Below are 27,340 nucleotides of genomic sequence, written 5' to 3'. Positions count from 1 at the left end.
TGACGCACCCGTGCATCACACGGTGACATCATTTTGAATATTGAACAGCTCCCCGTGTGATTATGCGAGAGACTTACAGCTTTATTGTAGTGGCTGCAGCTCAATTCCCTCTTTCTGCCGATATAAAATGTACGCTTATTCCAAATCATGGGGCTTCTGAAAGTGGTCTTTTTCTAAACGTGAGAGGATCTGGACAAGAAATTCATCACAAAATCGTGTGTAAAACCCGAACCATTTGAGATACAACTAATAAGTCCCCACCATTGAAAGATGAGACTCTCACGAACAACAGTGTCGGGTGTTTGGCTCTATGACATCAACAAGCTTTACGTCTGAACTCTCTGCTGTGGACGTCCTCATTTCGAAGAGGTCTTCTCACAAAACCGACACTCTCATGAACACAAAGGTGTCGGCTGTTCTGCTCTATGAGCCACACAAGCTTCAGGTGAGTCATTTGAAGGTAACCCTGTACTGGGCTGTAAAAATGGCAAAAAGTGCATTGGGGGTAAATTGTGTCACGAATAATGTTACCAAACATGGGTCGAGATTATTTTATTAATGTGTTTTCTTATATTTCTCAGATATAGGGCCACTGGCGTACCAGACACCCCTCTACAGTTACAGGGATTCTTTAAAAACAGCTTTATTGCCGTAGCAACATCAGGGAAACTGGGCAGAAGGTAGTGGTTCTTCAAATATTGCAGTTCTGCAACATCTTTAATTGAGTCTCTTATTCTCTTTAATTGTGGTGTCAACACGTTACAGAAAGAGATTAACTGTAGAGGATGCTCTGGGACAGGTCATCTGGATACTGGACAGCCAATAAATTGGCAGATACAAACAGATTATCATTTTTAGTGGACAACAGTTGTTGAGGGCACAAACAATAAAATCTGTTTGCGATTTTCTTCATACTGGTGAACCCGGGGTTTGAGTTGTGTGGTTGTTATATCAACAGTCCTTTAGAAGACCAGAGGAGTCTCTCAAGTTGGATTTAATCTAATTGACTTTGATTGCAGGCCATTTGTGTATGCTATTAGCCAGACAAAACCTGCTGAGATCAACAATAAATAATGGCTACATTTATCCTCAAGCGGAATACTTTCTTCCTCATTGTTAGGCTATTTGATGTGTAATTTTTATAAAAAGTTTATAAATAGCAGCTAAATAAAATATATAGCTATAGATAGTAGGCTACTGTCGGGAAACTCAGTACTGAGAGAGATTTGGTCATTTCTTCAAACAGTCATCTTTATTTAATATAGATGAATTATTGTAATAAGGAGGCTGGTTGACCCCCCACCCTTGCGTTTTGGACCGAGTAAACTAACCTTTACACAAATGCAGAGTACTATATATAGCTGACACTAACAATGCTCAGCCGTGGTTGGTTCAACCCCCCTCATGCTGACCAAGGAGCATCATAAGTCACTCTGGGTTCATCCTGTTGTTATCTGCATCTGGGTTGTTGTCTTAACCCCACCCTGGCTTAGTTACCCAGATGCAAGGATGATTTTGAGACAATGAGGGATTTTTCTACTCCTAATCTACAGTTGAAGTCGGAAGTTTACATACACCTTAACCAAGTACATTTAAACTCAGTTTTTCACAATTCCTGACATTTAATCCTAGTAAAAATTCCCTGTCTTAGGTCAGTTAGGATCACCACTATATTTGAAGAATGTGAAATGTCAGAATAATAGTAGAGAGAATTATTTATTTCAGCTTATATTTCTTTCATCACATTCCCAGTGGGTCAGAAGTTTACATTCGCTCAATTAGTATTTAGTAGCATTGCCTTTAAATTGTTTAACTTGGGTCAAAAAGTTTTTGGTAGCCTTTCACAACAATAATTCCACACACAATAAGTTGGGTGAATTTTGGCCCATTCCTCCTGACAGAGCTGATGTAACTGAGTCAGGTTTGTAGTTGGCCTCCTTGATTGCTTTTTCAGTTCTGCCCACAAACATTCTATAGGATTGAGGTCAGGGCTTTGTGATGGCAACTCCTATACCTTAACTTTGTTGTCCTTAAGCCATTTTGCCACAACTTTGGAAGTATGCTTGGGGTCATTGTCCATCTGGAAGACCCATTTGCGACCAAGCTTTAACTTCCTGACTGATGTCTTGAGATGTTGCTTCAATATATCCACATAATTTTCCTACCTCATGATGCCATCTATTTTGTGAAGTGCACCAGTCCCTCCTGCAGCAAAGCACCCCCACAACATGATGCTGCTTCCCCCGTGCGTCACTGTTGGGATGGTGTCTTTGGCTTGCAAGGCTACCCCATTTTCCTCCAAGCGTAACGGTGGTCATTATAGCCAAACAGTTCTATTTCTGTTTCATCAGACCAGAGGACATTTCTCCAAAAGGTACGATCTTTGTCCCCATGTGCAGTTGCAAACCGTAGTTTGGCTTTTTTATGGTGGTTTTGGAGCAGTGGCTTCTTCCTCGCCCAGTGGTCTTTCAGGTTATGTCGATATAGGAAACATTTTACTGTGGATATAGATACTTTTCTACCTGTTTCCACCAACATCTTCACAAGGTCGTTTTACTGTGCTGTTGTTCTGGGATTTATTTTCAATTTTCGCACTAAAGTACGTTCATCTCTAGGAGACAGAAAGCTTCTCCTTTCCTTATGTACAGTGCCTTGCGAAAGTATTCGGCCCCCTTGAACTTTGCGACCTTTTGCCACATTTCAGGCTTCAAACATAAAGATATAAAACTATTTTTTTGTGAAGAATCAACAAGTGGGACACAATCATGAAGTGGAACGACATTTATTGGATATTTCAAACTTTTTTAACAAATCAAAAACTGAAAAATTGGGCGTGCAAAATTATTCAGCCCCTTTACTTTCAGTGCAGCAAACTCTCTCCAGAAGTTCAGTGAGGATCTCTGAATGATCCAATGTTGACCTAAATGACTAATGATGATAAATACAATCCACCTGTGTGTAATCAAGTCTCCGTATAAATGCACCTGCACTGTGATAGTCTCAGAGGTCCGTTAAAAGCGCAGAGAGCATCATGGACAGAGGTTGGTAGTGGCTCTCTGGCTGACACATTTTATGTTTATTGTAGGGAGTGGGGGGGGACCACTCCAACCTTGCAGGGGTCCAGAGAAACTGCGTTACGCCGGTGTATAAGACAGGCACTTCAAAACTTTATTCCAGACGATTTATTTTTGGACCATCTGTTTTGCCATGTACAAATGAGTTAATAAATGTGTTTCTATGGGTTATAGCAGTAAAGGCCAAATTCAATGTTTCATCAAATATATATATTTTTTATACCGACAGGGTCCTCAAATTCAAGTGGCTAAATTATCAATTTGATGACCATTATAAAACAATTCCATATATTAACTTAGAAGATAAAGTGTCACATTATGTTGGTGTTTTTTTTTATTTGGGCAGTTACCTGTATATACCTCCAAGAAAACCTATGAGCAACCAATAGTTCATGTTTGTATGGGAATGACTGCCAAAAAACTGGAGACAAAAGAATAATAGAAGTAAGAAATAAATCAAAATTCAGAATATTTTTTTTATATATACACACACACAACAGTCAATTCTGTAATTAACTTGATATAGGGGACTATATAACTGTCCTTTCAGTTTTGGAAAAATGACAAATACAAAAAGCATGAAGACATACAATCAGCGTCAGTTGTCATTCAAACAAAGTAAAGTCACTGTAGGCGTTACAGTAAATTAAGTAAGTGAACTATATGTACTACATACTGTATGTATAACAACAAATGTGTGGGTGTGGAGGGGGTTGTAGGATGATCCATTTATGTAGAATACATTTGATTCTATGTATTTATGTATTCCATGTGGAAGCAGCACCACTCTTTAATCATCCATGACAAATTTCCCCACGTGGTAAATAAAGTATATCAGATCAGAGCTCTTTAAGATGCAGGGTTAGTGGTGACCTCCTCCAGCAGAGGCTTATACTGCTCCAGGTCCCGGATGTTCTGCAAACATATCAGTGCAAATTACACATTACTTGGCAGGACACAACAAACGTTACCTTGGTTGAGATTAACTGTAACTCTACTTCCATTAGTATGGCCGATGTATTCGCTCTGTTCAAGGGTTCTCTGTTCATACCTCTTTTCCCTCCTTTCCATTCTTGTACAAAGCCTTGAGACCCAACACCGCAGAGCTTATGGTGACACAAAGCTGAAGAACTGCAAGGACGATGAGCACAATTTCCAAGGCATTCATCAACATCTAATGGTAGAACAAACACACGGAGGAGGATTTGAACATATTGACAGGATTGTTTAGCAAGATAGTGGTGTTGGTAAACACTGGAAAATACAGAAACAGACTGGAATACCAGCTATTAGAAGGTTCTTTAAACATGGTACCCACTATCTCTGTTCATGGACACCCATGTTCATTGCTAAATTAAGCAGTTTGATCCATCTAATCAAATGTTCATATATTTGACTTAGAACAGACCAGGAACACCTTCTTCACATGATGAATATCATTAAAAAAACGCCATTGTAAAGCACTCACCTGTGCAATCTGCTTGGCACCTTTGCATTTCGCCAAGAGTCTATCCCTCTCCGGATCACTGGGGGGTTTTGTCACCTGGCCACCATAGTAGTCATCTTGCCAGTTGTAGTGGTCATCATTGCAAATCCACCAGAAATGGTTGTCTGCCAGGTCTACAGCATACAGCACAATTCCAGTCATGGCCAGAGCAGCACCTGACAGGTTCATCAACACATTGATGCCCACCTGAAACACAATCAGGGAATATAAAACCAGTTTGACTCAACCGAGCAAGTACTAGATGTCTCAGATATTCAGTTGATGATTATAATGCAGCTGGATCAGATTGAATGATTGTTCAATGGAGGAAGGGAATGAGGCTAAGGAATGACAGGAAAGAGTTAAGGTAGGTGCATCAGTGAACAACTCACCAAGCAGGGACTGGGGAACTTCTCAGCCAAGATACACATGATGCCAACTGCTATAAACTAAGGAGAAGGCACATATATCAAAATCAAATACGAACAACCTAAACAAACGACACATTATTTGTCCTAATAAATAAAACATTGACTTTAACTCTGCATTTATTTTTTATTTTTTTAAGACTACTTAAGTGTGGGTCAGCAGTTACTTATATGTTTCCTGGTTTTGTTTACTGTGGTTATAACTCCAAGTGAAATCATGTGCTTGCATACTAAGCATGATGACATGGTAAACGATAAAATAAAGTAAGCTTACCACACCACCAAGCCAATAAGGAACCCCATTCCATCGCAGTGAGCTAGAATAATCAGTGCTAACAAGGATCGTTCCCAAGCCAATGTTGAGTACTCCCACCATGATCTGTATAGTCTGTTTAAATAAGAAAATAATCGTTTTAGAAAACTCTCACTTCGGTTGACAAATGCAAACCAGTGATGAAAGACATGTATGCTGTGTGTGTTATTTTAGTTCACCCACCCCCAGAGCTGACTGGGAACTTGCTTGGAGCCTCCTCAGTCCCTGGGACACAGAGCATGCTGGGCTGTAGCACAAGGTCCCAAGTATTTGACACAGCAGGGGCCAACTGCTTTCTTCTTTAGAGTTCACTGTAAATACAGTCACCCCTCCACCTTTGGTCACAGTCACTGACATGCTGGCCACTCTTGGTTACACAGCTCTAAAACAAAAGGCAGAACAATCATCGAAATGTTAAAATAAGTGTATGCCTTATACTGTAAGTCATGATGTTAAAAGGTGCACAATCATTCCAATAACATCTGATGAAGTCTGTGTTATATCTGTAGTTGCAATACATTCTCAAACGAAATGGATAGTTGGTCATTAAAAAATAAATAAAAGAATGTGTATTGTACAGCACTCTGAATTTGCCCTAAATAAAGGCTATCTTACTGTCACTGATACAGTGTGTATTGGGTCAGTGACAAACAAGTTCTATCCCATATGGACAACATTAAAGTGAATCTACCCATTATTTGGTGCTTTGCTTTCCTTCATTGCAGTAATCTCTTGCCTCATTGAAATATGATAGGGCATGTCATAAAGTGTGGTGAGTGGGTGTAGAGCCTCTGCTACACATGAGTAGGAAGTGCACAACATAAAACAGCAATTGTATTACCATGTTGCTCAATTAACTAATGAATTCAATCAATTCAGTACAGCACAGATTTCTGCAGTACTTTACAGTAAAGCATTTAGGCTATTGATTGTTTACTTAGATATAGGGGAAACTCACATCATCCACTTACAATGTATAGCACCCACCTGGGCGATACCATCAATGGCAGCCATTTTGAATTAGAAAGCACTACACCCATTTTGTACCAAGTAGGCTACAGGTATTTACAAATAGTGTTTATTTTCAGTTAGCAGTAGAAAGTACCCATACCATATAATGTCCCAGTAAACCAGATTAAACAGTAGTGTAAAATACAGTACTACCAAGGAATTATACATCTGTCTGTCAGTGGTGGAGTTCGTTTTGCATGTCCCGGTGCCCCGGGTGTGAAGAGATTTCACTTAAGGACCAATGGAATGGTCTAAAATGAGCAAACTCTGCCCCCCAGGCCATGCAAAACAAACTCAAGCATTGGATGTTCCCCAATCAAATCCATCCCGACTCACAAGAGAATGTAAACCATGGCAAATGTTTGCATAGATTATAACTGCTGAACTTTGCAGTGTGAATTGTTTAATATAATCTATTTATTTACATAATTTCCTTTTGAGAGCATGAAACAACTACACACATATTTAAGATTTACTCAAAACATATTATTCTACAACACATATTTTAGAGAAAGTGAGCTCACCCGTTCCTGCAATTGAGATGGACACCTCTACAGGTCCTGTGCAATCACAGTGCTTGTTGCGCAGTTTGGTTTCCTTACAGGGAAGTAGCTGGTAGGGAAGGCTCAGCCAGTCTCAGCTCCTCCTCACTTTAAAGAGATCCAGGGAGGTTAACCCTTCCCTCACTGAATCATAAACATATAATGGATTCCTGTCATTTTCTGCCATACTGAAGAACCTCCCCACCACACACACAAAGCGAGGACTCAAAAGTTGTTATTTGCTATTTTAATGATTTTCTTTGTTTTTAATACAGCAAGCAGGGACAAAGTACAAAGACGTGTAGTGCCAAGTCTTCATTATTGTTGTTTAAGAGCGCATGCCAATACTACGTTCCAATCACTAAATTCTTTACTTTGTCAGTCTTCTATCTCGCTCCTTTTCAATATGAGCACAATCAAGTATAGTATGTGTCATGTGTTGTTGCTGCACTTAATCTAATGGCGTCAACTAACATTTCAGAAAGCAATATAATCATGACTTCCATGGGTGAACACTTCACCAATCATTGATCTTAATGACTGTTTGAATGAGGTCGATACCAGGAAAGTCCATGGCAATCACCCCGAAACATACACTGTTGTGGTCCCTGGAGAACTGTCTCAGATACTGATCGAGCCATGGGTTAATCTTTTCAGCCACCTTCTTAGGAGTTAGAAACATGCCCAACAGTGTGCCAATGCCAGTGCCACTGGAGTAGCTCAGAACGATATAATCCCCACCACAATCACCTGAAGCTTGTGTCAAGTGTTTCACTATTTTGTTCTCCTTGTTTGCAATATGAGTAACTTCATAGTCACCTTTGCTGTCTGTTTCCAAGAGAGGAATACCCAGCTTAAAGTTGGATTTCTGTACAAATATCATCTTTCCTCTTGCCTCAGCCATAGTTGGCATGTCAGACTTCACCCATACATCTGTATCATCAATAATCATTTTTCCAACCAGCTCCTCAACATTCTCTTTATCAAACAAATCAGGCTTTACTCTGACGAGAACCGCCTCACTTCTGAATTCAGACAAAAATACTCTGATTGTGTCAAGGACCTCATAGAACGACTTGTGTTGGTAGACAACCCAGTGCATGACATAGAGTTTGTTTTCAAAGGCGAATATCCTGAGGTCCAGATAGCGTATGCCGGCCCTCAGCTGATCCCCCAAATCCCAGGCCTGACACTCTGCCGCTGGGCCTCCATAGAGAGCCATGGTGTCATGGGTACCAGGTATGGTGATGTCAGAGATTAATTTGTCATCATCAATAGCCTCCATCCAGCCAATCTTGTATGATTCTGGGAGTAGGAGTCCTTTGTCATTGAAGAAGAGGTCCTTTCCTTGGCAAAAACCTCTAAAAGTAAATCATACAACAAAGGATTGACTCATTTGTCATCAAAATATTGGTGTTTGAGGGTTATGAATGGTGTATGAGCTCACAGTAAAAAAGAACTAACCCTAATCTTGCACTTTCCTGAGCAGTGTACTCACTTTACCAACGTCACCTTGTTCTGCAATTAATGTCATAGCATTTATCAAAGGTCATCAGCTAGATAATAGGGACTGAAAGTTGGAGGCTTTACTCAGGTACCATGCTGTTTCATTCACAGATGGGAGAATATAATCAGCCAATGGAGCATGGGGTTGAGGGTGGTAAAATATTGAAAAGCCAATTAAAGAAACTATGATAAAAAAATATTAATATATTTTTTTTAAACAATCAGTCCAGACTATGCTTACTTTTTCATTAAATATCTGTGTATCCCTGGGAATTACGTCATTGCACCAAAGCCATATGTCACGTACACTCGGGGTCGTCAGCCTGCTCATTATTACACACACCTGTCATCAGACTCAATCACTTGCCTGATTACCTTATATAAAATCACTCCCTTTAGTTCAATCCCTAGGCGTTAACGTTTCATGTCGGTATGACACGCCTGTTTATTTCCATGTTCATTTATTCAATACACTCGCTGAACTTGCTTCCCAACTCCCAGTGTGCACGTTACACCATGTATGGTATACCACAAAAACATGAATTGACTCACAGCATTCTGCTCACTTTTCATAAACTTTATTTGTTCCATTAAGTTCAAACTAAAAGAAGAAATGGTAGGTTCAATTTAAAGTGGACAATGTAAACCCCTACAATACAAGTTCTGGAATTAATGGGGACTTATTTTAAATACCTGTAGCCATACTTACACAAAAAGCAGTAACATGTAGAGGTGGCAAAACAGAGCATTCTCAGCGGTCCTCATGGTCACGTTAAAGGGGGAAAACATGCCACAACCTGCCAAAAAAACAAGAATAATATAATGCAAATCCAAAAATCATACTCCTGATTTCCTATATAGCCTACCTTTTCTATAAGGCTTTCCTATACCAAGACTGAAATAAAATGTTTCACCTGGCTAAAGACTGGGATACTCAGTACAGCTCTGGCCTAAGGAGTTTCACACAGGTCCTGGTGTTCTGACCTCTGCAGATTGGCAACAAAATTATAGAATACTGATAAAGGATAGGTGTGGCCTCAGTGTTTACATACTGTTTTTTTCCTTTGAGAAAGATAAGCAAACATTAAAATAAACATCAAATAGTACATTCTCACTTTTGAGCTGCGTCACCAATGTGAGACGAGCGTCGATAGCTAGGTTTCCAGCAAATTGGCAACCGATTTTCATATGAATATTCTCAAATACACAAAGAAAGATATGCACATTTTCCCACCAGTGGTGTTTCCACCAAACAGGCTTGTTGTGGATAAAAGTCCATACGTGAGGATGTAGTGCACACAAAATGTACCTTTTCGCTTAAAGCTACAATATGTAACTTGTTACTGTCATTCCCATTGAAAGCAAGTCTACGATGTTTTACATGTTAGTCATTTCGCAAAGTCAAAGTAGTGAGAGCATTCTTTTCCTACTAAGAAGCGGTAGAACAGTTTTATGTGGGCTATGGCTCCCGGTTTTAAGGTTCGTTTTTGCGTCTTTTACTTTCGGTTTTGTAGGCTAATCCAGCTTCAAACAGCTGAAAATTCTATATTTTTGGTTATGGAAAATATATATTTCACAGCAGATCACGTGTCTAACTCATTCCACGGAGAGCCGGGCTTTCGCTCCACCCTTGTACTTGATTAACTAATTAAGGTTAGTAATTAGAATTAAACTCCCTTGACCTGGTTGTCTAGGTCTTAATTGAAAGGGAAAAACAAATACCCGCAGACACTGCCCTCCATGGAATGAGTTTGACACCCCCGGTTTAGATAGTATGCCTACAACGATTATCTACACCAGGGGATCCCAACCCTTTTCACTCGGGACCCCCTTCCCCCTGCGCGCCACATCCAAATGTACTTTCATATGATAATTATTATATCAAATCAATATTTGCGCATAAAGGCGTTTCCAGCGCATTTTCTCGCGTAATTAATTTTACCGACACAAAAAGATCCACCATGTCCAATGAACAAATGATCTGTTGGCGTTTATAAAATGTAATTATTTGTTTTATAAGATATGACTTTAGGTAAAATGCATTAGGGTCGTACAGTGCTTTGATTTAGTAATTAGGCCTAATAGGCTGTTATTCACATTCTAAACCTAATTCTCATGTCATTAAAGAATTAAATGAATGCATGTGGGATTTTATGCTCATTACCACACAAAAAAACCTCAAATCATTTAAAGGGTCAATTTGCAGTTAAAACAATAACAAAGTAGACACCCCAACTCTGTAATGGTACGGTAAAAAAGCTGAGGGATGGGCCAGGAGAAATATAACCACTCTCCCATTCATAAACATGATGGTGCAAGGACTGACCATCCATGATATTAACATTTTCTTTTCAAACAAGTTTTTAGAATGGGGTGTTTGTTTACATGTACATTGTTTACAAACATTGGAGTAAAACAATCTTATGTTTTTGGGTTTTGATAGGGTGTCATAGTTGAACTAAGATCATGAGGCATAAATTATATTATTCAAGAATCAATTGATATAATTCATTCGTAATTCCAAAAATGTATGTAGCAACTGCGGATTGCCCCTTTAAATATTATATTTTATATATAAAGTATTTGCCCACTTTTTTCTCAGCATTACAATTTTAGATTTGGCAGTATAGGACTTATTTATATCTACATTTATATACATAAGTGAGTAGTACACATATATTTTGGTCAAATGCAATGGACACCCCACACCACTAGACTTCAACGTTGCAAAAACCTCAGGTTATACTGCTTTCATCTCAGTTTGAGAATCTTGTTCGCTGGTTTTGTGATGTAGCAAAGATCGTTTGTTATATTGACAAGATAGTAAAGTGACCGCTATAACAATGGAAATACATGTCCTCGAAGATGGAAGGCGGGCGATGCGAGAGCAGGTGGAACCACTCTAGCCAATGAGAGGGCCGACACACGTGTGAACAACAAGCCATAGATTTAGATTGAGGACTCATCTTTGTGTATGCGAGATTATAGTGTCTGTGACAGCCATTGGCAGTGCCTTTGAGGCTATCTCCATTTTAATGTAGTAAATTATCTTCTTCTTCATCGGCTGATTGCTCCCAACTCATAGGGATACCCACCTAGTTGACCGCTTTAATGGTAGAAGCCCTCAATGGTAATGTCCATGCTTGAATGAGTCCTCTATCTATCTCTATGACAACAGGCCCAACTCCGATATCAAGTCATTTTTTTCAAAGTTGCAGAAATGCCACGTCCGTATACCATTGCGAAACTTCTATTTGATCAAATAATTCTTACAAAGCAAATAAAATATACACATTTTTGTTGACAAAATTCGACACTCAATGGCCATACAAACAAATCTTATTTTCGTGGACGGATTTTGGGCTGAGTAAAACCTCTCACTTCGCCTCTTCCTCTCTCGATGTAGCGAATTTGAAGAGGAGTAAAGATGGCGGAGAACAGCGGCACAGATCACACTGTGGATTCCAACATTGTTGAAAATGCTGCCTCAGACTGGACCATGATCTTGGTCACAGTAAAAACTCTGAAAGATAAATAGGAGATAGAGATCTCGGAGTATTCTTCGGTCGCACAAGTTTTCTAATTTACTTACACAGTTATGCAAGTCATGCTGTGGCTAACAAACATAAATCGAAGTTAGCTAACCAACTTGTTAACTATTACCTTGCTAGTTTACGATGTTAAGTGGGAAGAATTATCCCAATATCTTGACCAGTAATCTTTCTTTTCACCTTGTCTATTTCCTTGAAAATCGGTTCCTACTAGCAGTTTGACTCGTGTTTTGCACAATCAGCACTGTGTATATATATATATGTGTGTGTGTATATATATGTCTGTGTGTATATATGTGTGTGTGTGTATATATATATATATATATAATGTGTGTGTGTGTATATATATACAGTGCCTTGCGAAAGTATTCGGCCCCCTTTATATGCAATACATGATTTGCACAAACATGAGTGAAGTGCAGTGGGCTCTCCTCGAAGAGAAAAGTTTATCTGGCTCAGTAAAGCCTCAAACATTAATTGTACACAACACTGAATGTGAATTAATGAGGAGGCTTAATAATCTGAAACTGACAAGTTGAAACACAGCCTATAGATAATTAGTAGGCAGCGCATGTTAACTGTCCTGTTGCATAATAATCACATTTTGGAACAGTGAGTGCATTCTGACATTACATGCATAAAACAACTCAAGCTGGAGCGACCGTTTCACACTCACTGTGTGAAAAGGTTAAATTTCCAACTTTAATTACATTGTTGCCACCAGCCAGAACGTTAAATCATGGCAGCCTTGCGGCACTGTGTACTGTGTACAACTTTGTGGAAAGTTAAGCTTCACATGTCTCAATTTCAGCTCCATGGACCGTGGTTGGTAGTCTAATTTTTGTGAGTAGCTCTCTGGCTGATGTATTTGATGTTTATTGTAGGGAGTGGGGGGCCCACTCCAACCTTGCAGGGGTCCAGAGAAACTGCATAACGCCAGGGTATAGGACAGATACTTCAAAACCTTATTCCTTATGATTTATTTCTTGACTGTCTGTTTTGCCATGTACAAATATGTTAATGTTTCTATGGGTTATAGCAGTGAATGCCAAATTCAATGTTTCATCAAATATATATATATATTTTTTACATACCTACAGGGACCCTCAAATTCAAATGGCTAAATTATCAATTTTATGACCATCTTAAAACAATTCCATATATTAACTTAGTAGATATTGCGACCTATGGGCTTAGACCTTAAGACACGGTTTGCTTTATTTTGGCAGTTACCTGTTTATGCCTCCAAGAAACACCATTGGTTGCTCATATGTTATGTTTGTATGGGAATGACTGCCACCTGATGTCAATGTTTAGTAAAACTGTTATGAAACTTTATTTTTTTTTGAAGTGGTGGGGGGGGACAACAGAATAAAAGATAATTTCTTACTATCAAAATGCAGAAAAAAAATAATATACAACAGTCAATTCAGTAATTAACTTGATATAGTCCCCTTTATAACTGTCCTTTCAGTTTTGGAAAAATGACAAATATGAAACGCATGAAGGCATACAGTCAGTGTCAGTTGTCATTTACACAAAGCAAAGTCACAGCAGGCGTTACAGTAAATTAAGTAAGTGAACTATATGTACTACATACTGTATGTATAACAACAAATGTGTGGAGGTGGTTGTAGGATGATCCATTTATGAAGAATACATTTGATTCTATTTATTTATGTATTCCATGTGGAAGCAGCACCACTCTGTAATCATCCAAGACAAATTTCCCCACGTGGTCAATAAAGTATATCAGATCAGATCAGTGCTCTTTAAGCTGCAGGGTTAGTGGTGACCTCCTCCAGCAGAGGCTTATACTGCTCCAGGTCCCGAATGTTCTGCAAACATATCAGAGCAAAGTTACACATTACTTGGCAGGACACAACAAACATTACCTTGGTTGTGTGTCTGTGTGCATCTACATATCCGTATTCTACTTCCATTTGTATGGCCGTTGTATTCGCTCTGTTCAAGGGTTCTCTGTTCATACCTCTTTTCCCTCCTCTCCATTCTTGTACAAAGCCTTGAGACCCAACACCGCAGAGCTTATGGTGACACAAAGCTGAAAAACTGCAAGGACGATGAGCACAATGTCCAAGGCATTCATCAACATCTAATGGTAGAACAAACACACGGAGGAGGATTTGAACATATTGACAGTTGACTGGATTGTTTAGCAAGATAGTGGTGTTGGTAAACACTGGAAAATACAGAAACAGACTGGAATACCAGCTATTAGAAGGTGCTTTAAACATGGTACCCACTATCTCTGTTTATGGACACATGTTCATTGCTAAATTAAGCAGTTTGATCCATCTAATCAAATGTTCATATATTTGACTTAGAACAGACCAGGAACACCTTCTTCACATGATGAATATCATTAAAAAAACGTAATTGTAAAGCACTCACCTGTGCAATCTGCTTGGCACCTTTGCATTTCGCCAAAAGTCTATCCCTCTCCGGATCACTGGGGGGTTTTGTCACCTGGCCACCATAGTAGTCATCTTGCCAGTTGTAGTGGTCATCATTGCAAATCCACCAGAAATGGTTGTCTGCCAGGTCTACAGCATACAGCACAATTCCAGTCATGGCCAGAGCAGCACCTGACAGGTTCATCAACACATTGATGCCCACCTAAAACACAATCAGGGAATATAAAACCAGTTTGACTCAACCGAGTAAGTACTAGATGTCTCAGATATTCAGTTAATGATTATAATGCAGCTGGATCAGATTGAATGATTGTTCAATGGAGGAAGGGAATGAGGCTAAGGAATGACAGGAAAGAGTTAAGGTAGGTGCATCAGTGAACAACTCACCAAGCAGGGACTGGGGAACTTCTCAGCCAAGATACACATGATGCCAACTGCTATAAACTAAGGAGAAGGCACACATATCAAAATCAAATACGAATCGACACATTATTTGTCCTAATAAATAAAACATTTTGACTTCAACCCTGCATTTTATTTAAAAAAGACTACTTAAGTGTGGGTAAGCAGTTACTTATATGTTTCCTGGTTTTGTTTCCTGTGGTTATAACTCCAAGTGAAATCATGTGTTTTGTGACGGCCTTGAATTTTTCTGAGCCGTCTCAGTGCTTCTCCTTCCAATAGGGTGGTTTCCCTTTAATTCCCAATTAAATAACCAGCATCTGCTGCGTAAAAGTGGAGTTTGTGATGGAGACGTGAATGAGGATGTGTTCAACCCTCAGTTCCGAAGCTTCTCTATTCGGTTTGTTTTCGTTAAACGTGTGTTTTGTAGCCTAATAGAGTTTACCCAGGATCGGATCCACTCTTGGCGTCCGTGGACTACACTTCTCCGTTCTTCGTGGCCTTTCTCCACTGGAGATCTGTTGGCGGATTGGATTGTCTTGACTGCAACCTTTTTTGTATACAGTATTGCATTTGTTTTGATGTGATGTATACTGTGGTGATTTATGTAGTTAGTTGTAGTTGAGGACTTAGTAAGAGTTGATACGCTTTAAAGTTCTGTGGTAAAATAATTGTTATATTGATTGGATGATTAATACTGGGTTTACGCTACACTTGAATGAACGGACAAACATTGCGTGACGAAGGTCACTGGAGTTCCCTGAACTCCTTTACCGGGCTGGACTCTTTTTAGGCCCGAGGTACAGGACATTTCTAGAAGAACCAGAACTCATTGTGATATTATTATTATTATATATGTGTGTGTAATCATTGATGTTGCTAATACAACCCACGCAAAAGAATATAGTTGTTTTTTAAGTCCTTTCCAATGTTTTAAGGATTTATGAAAAGTTTATTTCCATCCTGACTTTTACACAAGTCCTTTGTATTTGTGTAGACTTGACGGACCAGATGGGACTCATTCCCTCCCAAACCAAAAGGAGAAACCAATGTTTTCTCTGGTAGGCACAACCTACCTGGCACCCCTATAAATAATAACTTCAAGTCAAAACCGTTACAGTTTGCATACTAAACATGATGACATGGTAAACGATAAAATAAAGTAAGCTTACCACACCACCAAGCCAATAAGGAACCCCATTCCATCGCAGTGAGCTAGAAGAATCAGTGCTAACAAGGATCGTTCCCAAGCCAATGTTGAGTACTCCCACCATGATCTGTATAGTCTGTTTAAATAAGAAAATAATTGTTTTAGAAAACTCTCACTTCGGTTGACAAATGCAAACCAGTGATGAAAGACATGTATGCTGTGTGTGTTATTTTAGTTCACCCACCCCCAGAGCTGACTGGGAACTTGCTTGGAGCCTCCTCAGTCCCTGGGACACAGAGCATGCTGGGCTGTAGCACAAGGTCCCAAGTATTTGACACAGCAGGGGCCAACTGCTTCCTTCTTTAGAGTTCACTGTAAATACAGTCACCCCTCCACCTTTGGTCACAGTCACTGACATGCTGGCCACTCTTGGTTACACAGCTCTAAAACAAAAGGCAGAACAATCATCTTAATGTTAAAATAAGTGCATGCCTTATACTGTAAGTCATGATGTTAAAAGGTGCACATTCATTCCAATAACATCTGATGAAGTCTGTGTTGTATCTGTAGATGCAATACATTCTCAAACGAAATGAATAGTTGGTCCTTAAAAAAAAAAGAAAAAAAAGTTGTATTGTACAGCACTCTGAATTTGCCCTAAATAAAGGCTCTCTTACTGTCACTGCTACAGTGTGTATTGGGTCATAGTGATAAACAAGTTCTATCCCATATGGACAACATTAAAGTGAATCTACCCATTATTTGGTGCTTTGCTTTCCTTCATTGCAGTAATCTCTTGCCTCATTGAAATATGATAGGGCATGTCATAAGGTGTGGTGAGTGGGTGTAGAGCCTCTGCTACACATGAGCAGGAAGTGCACAACATAAAACAGCAATTGTATTACCATGTTGCTCAATTAACTAATGAATTCAATCAATTCAGTACAGCACAGATTTCTGCAGTACTTTACAGTAAAGCATTTAGGCTATTGATTGTTTACTTAGATATAGGGGAAACTCACATCATCCACTTACAATGTATAGCACCCACCTGGGCGATGCCATCAATGGCAGCCATTTTGAATTAGAAAGCACTCCACCCATTTTGTACCAAGTAGGCTACAGGTATTTACAAATAGTGTTTATTTTTAGTTAGCAGCAGAAAGTACACATACCATATAATGTCCCAGTAAACCAGATTAAACAGTAGTGTAAAATACAGTACTACCAAGGAGTTATACATCTGTCTGTCAGTGGTGGAGTTTGTTTTGAATGTCCCGGTGCCCCGGGTGTGTAGAGATTTCACTTAAGGACCAATGGAATGGTCTAAAATAAGCAAACTCTGCCCCCCAGGCCCACCCGGCCATGCAAAACAAACTCAACCATTGGGTGTTCCCCAATCAAATCCATCCCCTGACTCACGAGAGAATGTAAACCATGACAAATGTTTGCATTGATTATAACTGCTTTACGTTGCAGTGTGAATTGTTTATCATCTATTTTTATACTATTTTGTAATTACATTTCTTTTTGAGAGCATGAAACTACACAATTTAAATTCACTCAAAACGTATTATTCAACATATATTTGAGAGAAAGTGAGCTCACCCGTTCCTGCAATTGAGATGGACACCTTTACAGGTCCTGTGCAATCACAGTGGCAGACTAGTCTGCTTGTTGCGCAGTTTGGTTTTCTTATGGGGAAGTAGCTTGTAGGGAGGGCTCAGCCAGTCTCAGCTGGTTCCCAGCAGGCCCTCCTCCTCACTGTAAAGAGATCCAGAGAGGTTAACCCCTCCCTCACTGAATCATAAACATATAATGGATTCCTGTCATACTGAAGAACCTCCCCACCACACACACACACACAAAGCGAGGACTCAACAGTTGTTCTTTGCCAGGTATGGTGATATCAGAGATTAATTTGTTGTCAATGATAGCCTCCATCCAGCCAATCTTGTAGGATTCTGGGAGTAGGAGTCCTTTGTCATTGAAGAAGAGGTCCTTTCCTTGGCAAAAACCTCTAAAAGTTAATCATACAACAAAGGATTGACTCGTTTGTCATCGGATAATTGGTGTTTGAGGGTTATGAATGGTGTATAAACTCAGTCTAAAAATATGTGTCACCTTGCACTTTCCTGAGCAGTGTACTCACTTTACCAAAATCACCTTGTTCTGCAATTAATGTCGTACCATTTATCAAAGGTGATTAGCTAGATAGAGACTGAAATGTTGAAGAGAGGCTTTACTCAGGTACCATGCTGTTTCATACACAGATGGGAGAATATAATCAGCCAATGGAGCATGGGATTGAGGGTGGTAGTGGTGGTAAAATATTGAAAAGCCAAATAAAGACGCCATGATAAAAAAATATATTAATATCAGTCCAGACTATGCTTACTTTTTCATAAATATCTGTGCATCCCTGTGAATCACGTCATTGCACCAAAGCCATATGTCAGTACACTCCCTCTCTGGCGCTCGGGGTCGTCAGGCTGCGGAGTATAACGCACGCCTGTCATCAGACTCAATCACCTGCCTGATTACTAATATATATATATATATACACATGAGCAGTGTCATATATATATAGACAGACAGACATTTCTCAGTGGTCACGTTATTAAAGGAGGAAAACATTCAACAATCTGCCAAAAACATGAATAATATAATGCAAATCCAAAAATCATACTCCTGATTTCCTATATAGCCTACCTTTTCTAGATGGCTTTCCTATACCAAGACTGAAATAAAATGTTTCACCTGGCTAAAGACTGGGATACTCACATACAGCTCTGGCCTAAGGAGTTTCACACAGGTGCTGGTGTTCTGACCTCTGCAGATTGGCAACAAAATTATAGCATACTGATAAAGGATATGTGTGGCCTCGTAGTGTACATACTTTTTTGAGAAATATATGCAAACTTTCAAAAAAATAAAGTCAAATGGTACATTCTCAGCTTTGATCTGCGGTCACCAATGTGAGACGAGCCTCGTTAAGAACGTCGATAGCTAGGTTTCCAGCAAATTGGCAACCGATTTCCATATGAATATTCTCAAATACACAAAGAAAGATATGCACATTTTCCCACCAGTTGTGTTTCCACCAAACAGGCTTGTTGTGGATAAAAGTCCATGCGTGAGGATGTAGTGCACACAAAATGTACTTCTTCGCTTAAATCTCCAATATGTAACTTGTTACTGTCATTCCCATTGAAAGCAAGTCTACGATGTTTTACATGTTAGTCATTTCGCAAAGACTTGTGGGGGTGTGCATTCTTTTTCCTACTAAGAAGCGGTAGAACAGTTTTATGTGGGCTATGGCTCCCGGTTTTAAGGTTCGTTTTTGCGTCTTTTACTTTCGGTTTTGTAGGCTAATCCAGCTTCAAACAGCTGAAAATTCCATATGTTTGGTTATGGAAAAAATATATATTTCACAGCAGTTTAGGTCACGTGTCAAACTCATTCCACGGAGAGCCAGGCTTTCGCTCCACCCTTGTACTTGATTGACTAATTAAGGTTAGTAATTAGAATGAAACGGAAAAAACAAATACCCGCAGACACTCTGCCCTCCATGGAATGAGTTTGACACCCCCGGTTTAGATAGTATGCCTACAATGATTATCTACACCAGGGGATCCCAACCCTTTTCACCCGGGACCCCCTTCCCCCTGCGCGCGCCACATCAAAATGTACTTTCATATGATAATTATTATATAAAATCAATATTTGCGCATAAAGGCGTTTCCACCACCATTTCTCGCGTAATTAATTTTACCAAAACAAAAAGATCCCACCATGTCCAATGAACAAATTATCTGTTGGCGTTTAGAAAATTGAAGCCTACCGAAACTTCCTGTTTCCATCACAGCTTTCATTAATATTTAAAAAACAAAACAAGATATGACTGTAGGTAAAATGCATTAGGGTCATGCAGTGCTTTGACTTAGTAATTAGGCCTAATAGGCTGTTATTCACATTCTAAACCTAATTCTCATGTCATTAAAGAATTAAATGAATGCATGTGGGATTTTATGCTCATTGCCGCACAAAAAAACTCCAATAATTTAAAGGGCCAATTTGCAGTTAAAACAATAACAAAGTAGACACCCCAACTCTGTAATGTTATGGTAAAAAAACTGAGGGATGGGCCAGGAGAAATATAACCACTCTCACATTCATAAACATGATGGTGCAAGGACTGACCATCCATGATATTAACATTTTCTTTTCAACCAAGTTTTTAGGATGCAGTGTTTGTTTGCATTATTTACAAACATTGTTTTATATTTTGGGTTTTGATAGGGTGTGACAGTTAAACTAAGATCATGAGGCATAAATAATATTCTTCAAGAATCAATTTATATAATTCATTCTTAAGTCCAAAAATGCATGTAGCAACTACAGATTGCACCTTTAAATATAATATTTAAAGTATTTACCCACTTTTTTTCTCAGCATTACAATTTTAGATTTGACAGTGACAAATGATTTACATCTGTGTTTATATACATCATTGAGTAGCACACATACATTTTAGTGAAATGCAATGACACCCCCACACCACCAGACTTCAACGTTGCAAAAACCTCAGGTTATACTGCTTTCATCTCAGCTTGAGAATCTTGTTAGCTAGTTTTGTGATGTATTAAAGATTGTTTATTATATTGACAAGATAGTAAAGTGACCGCTATAACAATTGAAATATATGTTCTCAAAGATGGAAGGCGGGCGATGTGAGAGCAGGTGGGAACATTCTAGCCAATGAAAGGCCCGAAACGAGTGTGTACAACAGGCCATAGAGATAGATAGAGGACTCATCTTTGTATGTGCGATTATAGTGTCTGTGACAGCACCTTTGAGGCTATCTACATTTTAAAGTAGTAAATGATCTTCTTCATCGGCTGATTGCTCCCAACTCATAGGAATCCCCACCTAGTTGACCGCTTTAACGGTAGAAGTCCTCAGTATGGCAATGTCCATGCTTGAACGTATATATGATGAGTCCTCTATCTATATCTATGACAACAGGCACAACTCCGATATGAAGTCGTTTTTTTTCAAAGATGCCGAAATGCCACGTCCGTACACCATTACGAAACTTCTATTGATAAAATAATCTCCCACATAGCAAATAAAATATCCAACATTTTGTTAACCAAATTAGACACTCAAAGACCATACAAACGAATCGTATTTTCGTGGACATATTTTGGGCTGAGTAAAACCTCTCGCTTCACCTCTTCCTCTCTGGATGTAGTGAATTTGAAGAGGTGTAAAGATGGCGGAGAACAGCGGCACAGATCCCAACATTGTTGAAAATGCTGCCTCAGACGGGACCATGATCGTGGTCACGGTAAAAACTCCGAAAGATAAAGAGGAGATAGCGATCTCGGAGGATTCTTCTGTCGCACAGGTATTCGCATTTATTTACACAGTCAGTTATGCAAGTCATGCTGTGGCTAACAAGCATACATCGGCGAAGTTAGCTAGCCAACTTGCTAACTATTACCTAGCTAGTTTACGATGTTAAAGTGGGTAGAATTATCCAAATTTCCCAACTAGTAATCTTTCTTTTCACCTTGTCCATTTCCTTAAATCGGTAGTTTTATTCGTGTTTTGCACAATCGGCAATGTATAAATATATACATAACAAGCATGAGCTAGCTAACCACGTAACTAGCTAACGTTAGCTTGTGAGCAAGCTAGCCAGCTACGTTTGTCGCTGTCAGTCTCATCTAGCTAGCTAATTTTAGCTGTGGTCAGGCTAGCTGATAACCGGCTAGCCAATGGAGGCTCCGGCCATTGCGAAAGCCAATTGGGAAACTTGTGAGTATAATTCGTGGAACGTTCCAACAGGAAACAACGCATACAATAGCATGATCAATTTAACTAGCTGCCGAATAGGCATCAACTCACCACGTAGCTTATTCTTAATGTTTGTCCACCAGAGTGAGGACAGACGTTTTTCGGAGTAAATGTGGTGAGTGAATTTTTTTGTGAAATAGCCCACACCCTACCCGGTATCTTATTCTGGCGATGTACAACTTTGTATGCGTTGTTTGTGGGCAACCTTGTTATGGGACATATTCATGTTGGAAGGTTCCACAAATTATACCCACCCTCTTGAATCTGATCGTAATCTTACGGCTAGCGACATGGTTAATGCTGTATTTGTTGACTTCCTAAACCATTAACATTTGACCTCATGGTTCTTATAAAACTAAAATCGACAGCTAACAGATTCACATAGTTCGAGTTCGCTAGCTAACGATAGATTTCGAGATAGCTAAGCCAATATAACTTTAAATGTTTTACCAACACTGAATGATTTGGGTGTGTATCTATCCTCTTTATTCCCATTTGTCTTCACCGGCCACTTCATTCTGTCTCTTGCATACAGTTTAAAGAGGAGATATCCAAAAGGTTTAATGCAAAGCAGGACCAGCTGGTGTTGATTTTTGCTGGAAAAATCTTAAAGGATGGAGACACACTGAACCAACACGGCATCAAGGACGGACTCACTGTTCACCTTGTCATCAAGACTGCTCCCAAGTAAGACGATTTGCTTGCCCACTATTCTAGTAACACCATTGTATGTGTGAGTGATAGATAATGGGAACATTTAGGTTGATAATGACCTTGCTTTTTCTCCAGGACCACAGTTGCTGGCACATCCCAGTCCTCTGCATCCAGCTCTGGGACCCCCCAGGCCAACAGCAGCATCAATCCTAGCGCAGTGCCCGATGCCAGCACAACACCAGGCACTGGGCCTACCCCAGCCTCCACACAGCCACCCAACTTACTGAGTTAGTGACCCAGACCCCACTAAACCATCTCACAGAAAGACAACCATATCGCCTTACACCTACTCAACATCCACACAACTAGGCATTAACCTATATCCTTCCAGTAATCCACCGCCCCCTTGTGTCTGCATAGGTGGGTTTGGTGACCTATCTAGCCTGTCAGGCATGGGCATGGGCTCAGCCAACTTCATGGAGATGCAGCAGCAGATGCAGAGACAGCTGATGTCCAACCCAGAGATGCTGTCTCAGATCATGGACAACCCTCTGGTGCAGAACATGATGTCTAATCCAGACCTGATGAGGCAGATGATTGTGACCAACCCTCAGATGCAGCAGCTGATGGAGCGTAACCCTGAGATCTCCCACATGCTCAACAACCCTGAACTTATGAGACAGGTCAGGTCTGGTGCTCAGATGGGTCCTTTGCCCAAGGTGTAATAGACTTGGTTTTGGGTTATCATTGTGTGTCTTGTCTTTACTTGAATCCCTCTAAAGAACTGATGCTTGAAGAGCATATTACTCCAACCATTTTGCTTTTTTATGTAGTTAGCTTGCAATGTAGTTTAAATGTAAAAAGGGGTCTGTAACATTGCAAATGTACATAGGCCCGAACCCTTAAACTAGACCGCACCACTCTCAAAATGGTGGGAGGAATGGATGTGAGGAGGCTCATGCGCAGATGCATAATGTTAACTCCCTTCCTCTCTTCAGACCATGGAGTTGGCAAGGAACCCAGCCATGATGCAAGAGATGATGCGTAACCAGGACCGGGCGCTTAGCAACCTGGAGAGCATTCCTGGGGGATACAACGCCCTCCGGAGGATGTACACAGACATCCAGGAGCCTATGTTCAGTGCCGCTAGAGAGCAGGTAGCTATTATTCCTGTGACTACCATATGTAGACAATCGTCTTGAATCAAGTAAGTTGTTTGACTTAGTCCACTTTCCTTTCTTTGTTTTCATCCATAGTTTGGAAACAATCCCTTCTCTGCTTTGGGGGGCAACTTAGACTCTGGCGTGCAGCCCTCCAGAACAGAGAACAGGGAACCCTTACCAAACCCATGGGGACCCCCTGGAACGTCCCCCTCAGAAAGCAGGGGGACTGGTGCTTCCACGACAACAACCTCCTCCGCTGGCGGGACTGCACCCAGTGCCTCCAACCCCCTGGGCATCAACGCCTCTGAGCTGGGCAATGGTAAGACCACTACCTCAGAAGAAGCACTTTCACCTTTTAGTCAATTTGCAAAACTATATTTCCCTTTACATCTGTATTAACATACTACCCTTGAGTATAACCCTTGTTTTGCTGCTTAGCTGATTTGTCTGTTTCTCTCATTCCACTCCCTATAATCTGTCCAGGTGTGTTCGGTAGCCCTGGCATGCAGAGTCTGATGCAGCAGATCTCTGAGAACCCCCAGCTCATGCAGAACATGCTGTCTGCGCCCTATATGCGCAGTATGATGCAGTCGCTGGCGCAGAACCCTGAACTCGCCTCGCAGGTCTGCACAACTTTATCCCTCTCTGCAGTAGGATTCAGAATTCCTGAATCATACTGATAAGATGAATATTCTAGGCCATTTTGTGTGACGAGTAGAATCATTGCTTAATCCTTTACTATTTTCCTCAGGCAATGCTGAACAACCCCCTCTTTGCCGGAAACACCCAGTTACAGGAACAGTTGAGACATCAGATGCCGGTCTTTCTCCAACAGGTCAGATTTCTGTCTCCAGTTATGCACTTTAGTTCCACATAGTGACAAAAAAAAGAAAGATGACAGAGTGTTATGGAAGGCATTGAGTTTCTAACTGTGACTAAATGGAACATCATTTGGATTGACCAAATGAATGGTTATTTTACAGATGCAGAATCCTGAGTCACTGTCCGTGATGACTAACCCCCGGGCCATGCAGGCTCTCATGCAGATCCAGCAGGGCCTGCAGACCCTACAGACGGAAGCCCCCGGGCTCATGCCCAGGTACTGTACCATCTGTTATCCAGTAGATGTTTACTGGAGGGACTCGTGCTTTATACATTTGATTTTCTTGATGATGCCACTTAAACTGTCCCAAAGAAGTTAATCTTTAAAATGGTGTGAAATACTTGTATGTTTGATTTTTAATTATGTGATTTTCTGTTTTGAATTTGGTGCCCTGCACTTTCACTGGCTGTTGTTGAGGTGGGACGCTACCGTCCCGAATATCCCAGAGGTTAACTATGGTTCTTCTCCTAGTTTGGCTCCTGGTGAGAGCCCAGTGATTCCTCCAACCACAGGAGGCAGTGTGGCCCCAGAAAACCTTCCTCCCCCAACACAGGGCTCAAATCCCACCGCTGCCACTAACCCATCCCAGCAACAGCAGCAGCTCATGCAGCAGATGCTACAGATGTTTGCTGGGGGAGGAGGCGGCTCATTGGTATGTCATTGAGCTGTAAACACAATTTCTGACTTTCTACTTGGTAACTATGCTTTGCTATTGTCCAGTGGGTTAGCATTAGCTTTGTGTTTTAACTGGCTTCATTGACCTAAAACCAATTAATACTGGCACTGAGACTTGTCTCCTAACAGTCACTAAAATAGGACCCTAGCAACATGTTTCATGCAGGCTCATATAAAAATGACTTTGGCTATGCTCCCTTTCACAGACCCTAACCCCGGAGGTGCGGTTTCAGCAGCAACTGGACCAGCTCAGCGCCATGGGCTTCATCAACCGCGAGGCCAACCTGCAGGCCCTCATTGCCACGGGGGGAGACATCAATGCTGCCATTGAGAGACTGCTGGGCTCCCAGCCCTCCTAACTCCCTTAGCCCCCTGAGATTACCGGGAGAGAAGGGTTGGGGAGGGGGGGTGCTGGAGTGGGAGATGACAAATGAACACAGTCCATCACAGTCTGACAAGCCCCTCAGATAGACTCAATTGAATTCCAATTACTATTCATCTCTTTGGCTGATCTGTGAATCGTAGGAAAGATATGGGGGCAGGAAGTGGGTGTTCAGATTCAAGTTTCTATTGGAGAGACCTCATATCAACCCTGTGGAATGATGACATCGCTGCAAAATGACGCCACCACTAACATGACTACTTCCTCTGTTGACTATGGGAGACTATTTCTGAAATGACTGTGCCCATTTGCTGGAAATGCATGAGGTTGCCAACTTAACCCATCTTAATGGATTGTGTTTAGCCGGTAACAAGTTGAAATTTGGAGGGATGTGAGTGTTGAAATCATAGAATGAGGGATTCCTCTGACCTTTTATTTTCATGAGAGCCTGCTTGTTTTTACTTAATTTCATTCTATCATGCCTGATTGGCTAGTATTTATTATAGGAGCTGTAGAAGTTACCTTCTCTTTTCTTTACCACTCACCTTCAGTTTACCTTCTGCTTTAAGAATTTCTTGACATTTTGATGTGTTCCTTCAACTGATACAGGCTGTTGGACTCTGTTTGAGCACTATAGTGCCCCTGGTTCAGCTGTTTGCTTACACTTTCAGGTTTTTTGGAAGGGATGATTTTCAGATTGGAAGGTCAAGCAAGGTAGCTTGGTTAGCTCTGTACTTAATGCTACATTGAGTAAATGAATGCTATTGAGTGTAACATCTTCAACAGTTTAGGCTCTGGTTAAGTGATCAGACCTCCAATGTTTTTAATCTGAGCAATGATAAAAATGCAGACACCTTTTACGTTAACCATTTTGTGTATTTTCATACAAGCAGTGGTGTAGTGCCTGATAAAATTGTATGTATTGGTTTCAGCAATATATTCCAAAATAATTTGTTGAATCTATAATGACAAAGTGTACTAATGGCATAGAGAATTATTTTTCTTAAACCCGTACATATTAGTTGCAGTACCTACAGTTAAAGAAAATCTGTTCAGCTCTGCCTTTTCTTGGAGTCCCTTCACTCTGTTATCTATTCTAATAATACCTTTCAAGAAATGTGCTCAAGTGTGGTGGTGATTCATTTTGTTCAAAAGCATGGTCTACACTAGTAGTCTTCACTCCTGATCCTGGAGGGATATACCCTATGCTGAATTCAGATGATCAATCCTTCTCAAAATGCACACTTGTTCATCACACCTCAGATTTAAAAGCACTGGACTGGATTGCAGTGAGAAATGTGAAATGTGGTGGAAACTCCATTTAGCCCAAGCTTACGCCAAACCTTCTGGCAACCCTTTTGGCAAAGTAAAATTGAAATTGAGTGCAAGCCCAGCACAAACACATCTGATTCAGCTTTTCATGATCTTGATGAGTAGTTAGTGTTGTAGACTTAGCCTGTTCACACTGACTGCAACCCTCTAGGACCAGGTGTGTGATTAACACTAGTCTACATTGTCTATGTTATGAAATTACATGAACTTGATATGGATGATTTGTTCAACGTGTACAGGATTTGTTGTGTGTAGTCTGAGAGGTGGGAAAGTTAGTGGTGACCATGCATATTTGGTAGCTCATTAAAGGACCAAGCTTGAAAATATAAATTGTGAACTGTAATAAACATTTAAGTATCTTAATGGAAATTAAGCTGTTTTAACATTCACCAGAGTGGAGCTTGGATTCGTTTATGTTCCTCCATGATGACCAAATGAATAATAAGCATGGATATCTTAGATCTTCAATTTATGATAATTTCATATAA

The 27,340-nt window shown here is 40.3% G+C and overlaps 4 protein-coding genes across 15 annotated transcripts; 1 reads left to right on the top strand and 3 right to left on the bottom strand.

Moving 5' to 3' along the window:
• Positions 1–3,530: 3,530 nt before the first annotated feature.
• On the bottom strand, positions 3,531–6,946 carry LOC135522269 (uncharacterized). The gene is made up of 7 exons (XM_064948369.1): positions 6,837–6,946; positions 5,485–5,683; positions 5,263–5,376; positions 4,953–5,009; positions 4,543–4,767; positions 4,126–4,248; positions 3,531–3,989 (listed from the first exon to the last, which is right to left on the bottom strand). Exons 2-7 carry the CDS (start codon positions 5,656–5,658, stop codon positions 3,924–3,926), a joined length of 759 nt encoding a protein of 252 aa, XP_064804441.1. The 5' UTR covers positions 5,659–5,683; positions 6,837–6,946; the 3' UTR covers positions 3,531–3,923.
• Positions 6,947–7,086: 140 nt separating this feature from the next.
• LOC135522266 (1-phosphatidylinositol phosphodiesterase-like) lies at positions 7,087–21,914 on the bottom strand. 12 transcript variants are annotated; one of them, XM_064948360.1, is made up of 4 exons: positions 21,815–21,914; positions 18,683–18,731; positions 9,070–9,157; positions 7,087–8,215 (listed from the first exon to the last, which is right to left on the bottom strand). In XM_064948360.1, exons 3-4 carry the CDS (start codon positions 9,147–9,149, stop codon positions 7,372–7,374), a joined length of 924 nt encoding a protein of 307 aa, XP_064804432.1. In that variant the 5' UTR covers positions 9,150–9,157; positions 18,683–18,731; positions 21,815–21,914; the 3' UTR covers positions 7,087–7,371. The 12 variants fall into 12 exon arrangements, with proteins under 12 accessions (XP_064804432.1, XP_064804429.1, XP_064804431.1 ...); XM_064948357.1 differs by lacking the exon at positions 21,815–21,914 and adding an exon at positions 18,848–20,933; XM_064948359.1 differs by lacking the exon at positions 21,815–21,914 and adding an exon at positions 18,978–20,933.
• Positions 13,224–17,615, bottom strand: LOC135522268 (uncharacterized). The gene is made up of 7 exons (XM_064948368.1): positions 17,507–17,615; positions 16,143–16,341; positions 15,921–16,034; positions 14,734–14,790; positions 14,324–14,548; positions 13,902–14,024; positions 13,224–13,749 (listed from the first exon to the last, which is right to left on the bottom strand). The coding sequence occupies exons 2-7, from the start codon at positions 16,314–16,316 to the stop codon at positions 13,684–13,686; spliced, it is 759 nt and encodes a 252-aa protein (XP_064804440.1). The 5' UTR covers positions 16,317–16,341; positions 17,507–17,615; the 3' UTR covers positions 13,224–13,683.
• Positions 20,979–26,641, top strand: LOC135522265 (ubiquilin-4-like). Its single transcript, XM_064948354.1, has 11 exons — positions 20,979–21,311; positions 22,299–22,450; positions 22,553–22,704; positions 22,838–23,100; positions 23,416–23,574; positions 23,674–23,899; positions 24,064–24,203; positions 24,332–24,415; positions 24,564–24,679; positions 24,935–25,115; positions 25,345–26,641. The coding sequence occupies exons 1-11, from the start codon at positions 21,177–21,179 to the stop codon at positions 25,495–25,497; spliced, it is 1,761 nt and encodes a 586-aa protein (XP_064804426.1). The 5' UTR covers positions 20,979–21,176; the 3' UTR covers positions 25,498–26,641.
• The last annotated feature ends 699 nt before the right edge of the window (positions 26,642–27,340 follow it).

This window comes from Oncorhynchus masou, chromosome 30, assembly GCF_036934945.1.
Source record: "Oncorhynchus masou masou isolate Uvic2021 chromosome 30, UVic_Omas_1.1, whole genome shotgun sequence".
Classification (NCBI taxonomy): domain Eukaryota; kingdom Metazoa; phylum Chordata; class Actinopteri; order Salmoniformes; family Salmonidae; genus Oncorhynchus; species Oncorhynchus masou.
The sequence above is the reverse complement of the archived record's forward strand: the minus strand, read 5'-3'. Positions and strand labels throughout refer to the sequence as shown.